The sequence below is a fragment of the Otolemur garnettii genome, unplaced genomic scaffold (genome assembly GCF_000181295.1).
Source record: "Otolemur garnettii isolate 467f Iridium unplaced genomic scaffold, OtoGar3 scaffold00087, whole genome shotgun sequence".
Classification (NCBI taxonomy): Eukaryota; Metazoa; Chordata; class Mammalia; order Primates; family Galagidae; genus Otolemur; species Otolemur garnettii.
The window spans coordinates 3,881,241-3,884,222 of record NW_003852482.1 but is presented as its reverse complement, the minus strand read 5'-3'; the positions used below and the strand labels follow the sequence as shown (position 1 = coordinate 3,884,222).

General features: G+C 58.4%; 1 protein-coding gene across 1 annotated transcript in view; it reads right to left on the bottom strand.

Annotated features, from left to right (window-relative positions):
• Positions 1 to 2,982, bottom strand: part of LOC100962383 (ficolin-1) — a 5,005-nt gene that overhangs the window by 809 nt on the left and 1,214 nt on the right. The window contains exons 2-4 of the mRNA XM_023516096.1: positions 2,861 to 2,982; positions 2,320 to 2,449; positions 1,389 to 1,523 (exon numbers count right to left, since the gene is read on the bottom strand). Of these exons, the coding sequence (XP_023371864.1) occupies positions 1,389 to 1,523; positions 2,320 to 2,449; positions 2,861 to 2,982 (387 nt within the window). The remainder of the gene's footprint in view (positions 1 to 1,388; positions 1,524 to 2,319; positions 2,450 to 2,860) is intronic.

The following is a 2,982-nucleotide window of genomic DNA, read 5'->3' as shown; positions in this document are numbered from 1 at the left end:
GCTGTCATGGTGTCCCGCCTGCCATCACAGGGTCCCCACTGGCTGTCACGGTGTCCCGCCTGCTATCACAGGGTCCCCGCCGGCCGTCACAGGGTCCCTGCCTGCCATCACGGGGCCCCCACTGGCTGTCGTGGGGCCCTGCCTGCCATCACAGGGTCCCCACTGGCTGTCACAGGGTCCCTGCCTGTCATCACGGGGTCCCCACTGGCCGTCGTGGGGCCCTGCCTGCCATCACAGTGTCTCCACTGGCTGTCACGGTGTCCCGCCTGCCATCACAGGGTCCCCACTGGCTGTCACGGTGTCCCGCCTGCCTCCTGCCTCTGCTCAGCACAAGCTTCACTTTAAAGCCCAGCCGTTGAGTCCAGGTGGATTAACCACCTTCCTGGGCTTTGGGGTGAGAGAGAGCAGAAGGTGGTCTCCCATCACCTGGTCTGGGAGGTCTTCTCCACAACCTTCCTCTCCAGCAACCACCTGCTTCCCCTAGGGCTCCCTTAAAACTGTCAGGACCGCTCTGTCCCCAGAGCACCTCTGCCCTCCAGCCTGCACCTGGCCTCTGTCAGGACCACTTTGTCCCCGGAGCCCCTCCGTCCTCCGGCCTGCACCTGGCCTCTGTCAGGACTGCTCTGTCCCCGGAGCCCCTCGGCCCTCTGGCCTGCACCCAGCCTCTTCAGTGGGCCTCATCTGGGGCCCTTCCTGCTCCCTGCTGAGCCCTGAGCCTGCAGCTCTCCTCTGGCCTCTTCAAGTGAGCAGTGTTACCCCCAGCCTTGCTTAGCTGCTTACATAATGGGGGCTGTCTCTCTGCTTCTATCCTCAGAGGTCTCACCTGAGACTGAGTGGAAGAGGGGTGGTCAAACTCCAAGGTCATTCCCAAAGTGACCCCAGGGAGCCCCTTGCTCTGCAGCTCTGGTTACAGCACAGTTAATTGGGCTTTGTCTCTCGGCAGCTCTCAGAGCCTTTAATGAGAGAATGTGTTTGGGGGATTCCCCAAGCAGATGCTCTGTAGGAAATGCTACTCCAAATCCTATGGCCTGAGTCCTTTTGGTTCCATAAGGCTGGTGTTCCATAGAACACAGTTTGGGAAACAGGGCTCCAAGGTCCCATGAGAAATGACCACCGTCTTCCAGGTTTCAGCAGGGATGCTAATCAGTCATTTTAGTCCCCACTCAGCTCACAGCTTGGCAGACACAACCTTAGGAGCCTTAAGCAATGGTGCCCATGAACCCATTGTTACCTGGAGATGCAGGTGTCAGATCATCGTGACAGATGGAGAGACCAGACTCAGAGAGACTAGGTCTCTAGCCCAAGGTCATGGGGACACAGGGCCAGATTATCTCTGCTTCCCAAGCCCCACTCTGAAGTCCAGACCACATGGCCAAGTGCACACGCACCTGCACTGCCCTCCACGAAGGCCCCCAGGACCAGCTTGTACTTGTCGGCCTCCCCTGCCACCTTGAAGGAGCGGTACTTTGCGAACTGGCGGGTGCCCTCAAAGTCCACGAGGTCCACACGGAGCTCGCTGGTGCCTGTTGGAGGAAGAGGTCAAGGTTCCAGCCTTTAAGATCTTCTATCACCAGGCATCTATCACCAGGGGGGGCTTTGTAAATTTTTAGGGGGTGATGGCACTCAGCATCAAGGAAAATGAGCTGGGAATGTGTGAGGACCCCTGTTGATGGGATAGTCTAGGGATAGCCCTGTTCCTAAATATTTCTCCCATTATGTACTGAGCCAGGCCTGAGGACCCACTGTTGGATGGGATAAAGTGTTACATTAGTCTGAAAGCGTAAATTCTCCTGCAAGCACTACAAAGCCATCAGCACAGCAGTGTGACAGGGTGTGGGTGTCATTTCTTATATAGGCATTTAAGGCACTTGAGCAGCCGAGGTACAGAGGTGAAGGACTGGCCGGGCCATGCACCAGAGGGGTGAGCACGGCTGTGTGGGGGCCTGTCAAAGCCAGAGCTGGAGGGGTTCCCATGGGATTCAGGTGCCAGCTTCACAGGCAGACCAACAATGGGAGTTGGGGAAAGGGTTACCCCAGCCCCAGTGGTCTGTCCTTGGTCCCATGCTCAGGTTCTAAGAAGCCAGGGTACCAATCTGGAAGGGATCTGCTCCCAGAAGACCTCACTGCCTCTGATCCCAGTGCTCTGGGGGTTACAGCAGGAAATATATGTCCTGGGATGTCACAGTGTGACCCCCTGTGAGCTCAGGGTCTGATGCCTGCAGGTGACAGGATCCAGCCTCCTGTTCCCGATGGCCCAGTCTAAGGGGCAGGGACAGCTCCATCCAGAGCCCCGGGCTCACCCAACCCTGCCTGGCCTACCCTGGGCAGTCAGGGCATGAATGTTGTCATTTCCCAGCCAGAACTCCCCCAGTTGGCTGCCGAAGCCCCGCTTGTATGCGGCCCAGTCACGGTAGAAGTCCACAGAGCCGTCCACCCTTCTCTGGAAAACCTGCAGAGAGTCAGGACAGGAGGCAGGAGGCCAGGCTGGTATCCCCAGCACAGCAGGACCCAGTCTCCCAGGAGCAGGAATTGAGAGGTCATAGTGTACCACAGCCCTGTGCCACCAGTACCCCGACCTGGTCTGATCTCAGACCCCATATGAGGAAGGAGGAAATGGAGGTTCAGAGAGGGCAGGCAACATGCCCAAGGCCACACAGCAGGAGGGCAGTGGGCCCCCTCTGAGCCCATGAGTGACCTCCCCACCATTTCTGATTCTTTTTGTCCTCAGGGAAAGGGAGGGATTCTGCTTCAGAACAGAAAGAGGGTAGAGAATTCCAAAGTGTTCACCCACCAGGCAGGGAGCCAGGACTCCAGGAGCCCTAGCTGCCCTTCTGGCCAGGAGACCCCAGCCCACACTCACGGTCCAGCCCCCTCCGTCTGTGTCCATGTCACAAAGCACAGTCAGAGGCCTGCAGTCCGGCAGGTAGATGGTGTGCCAGCCGCTCAGGGAGTGCCCGAGGCTGAGCAGCTCCTGGCAGCTGC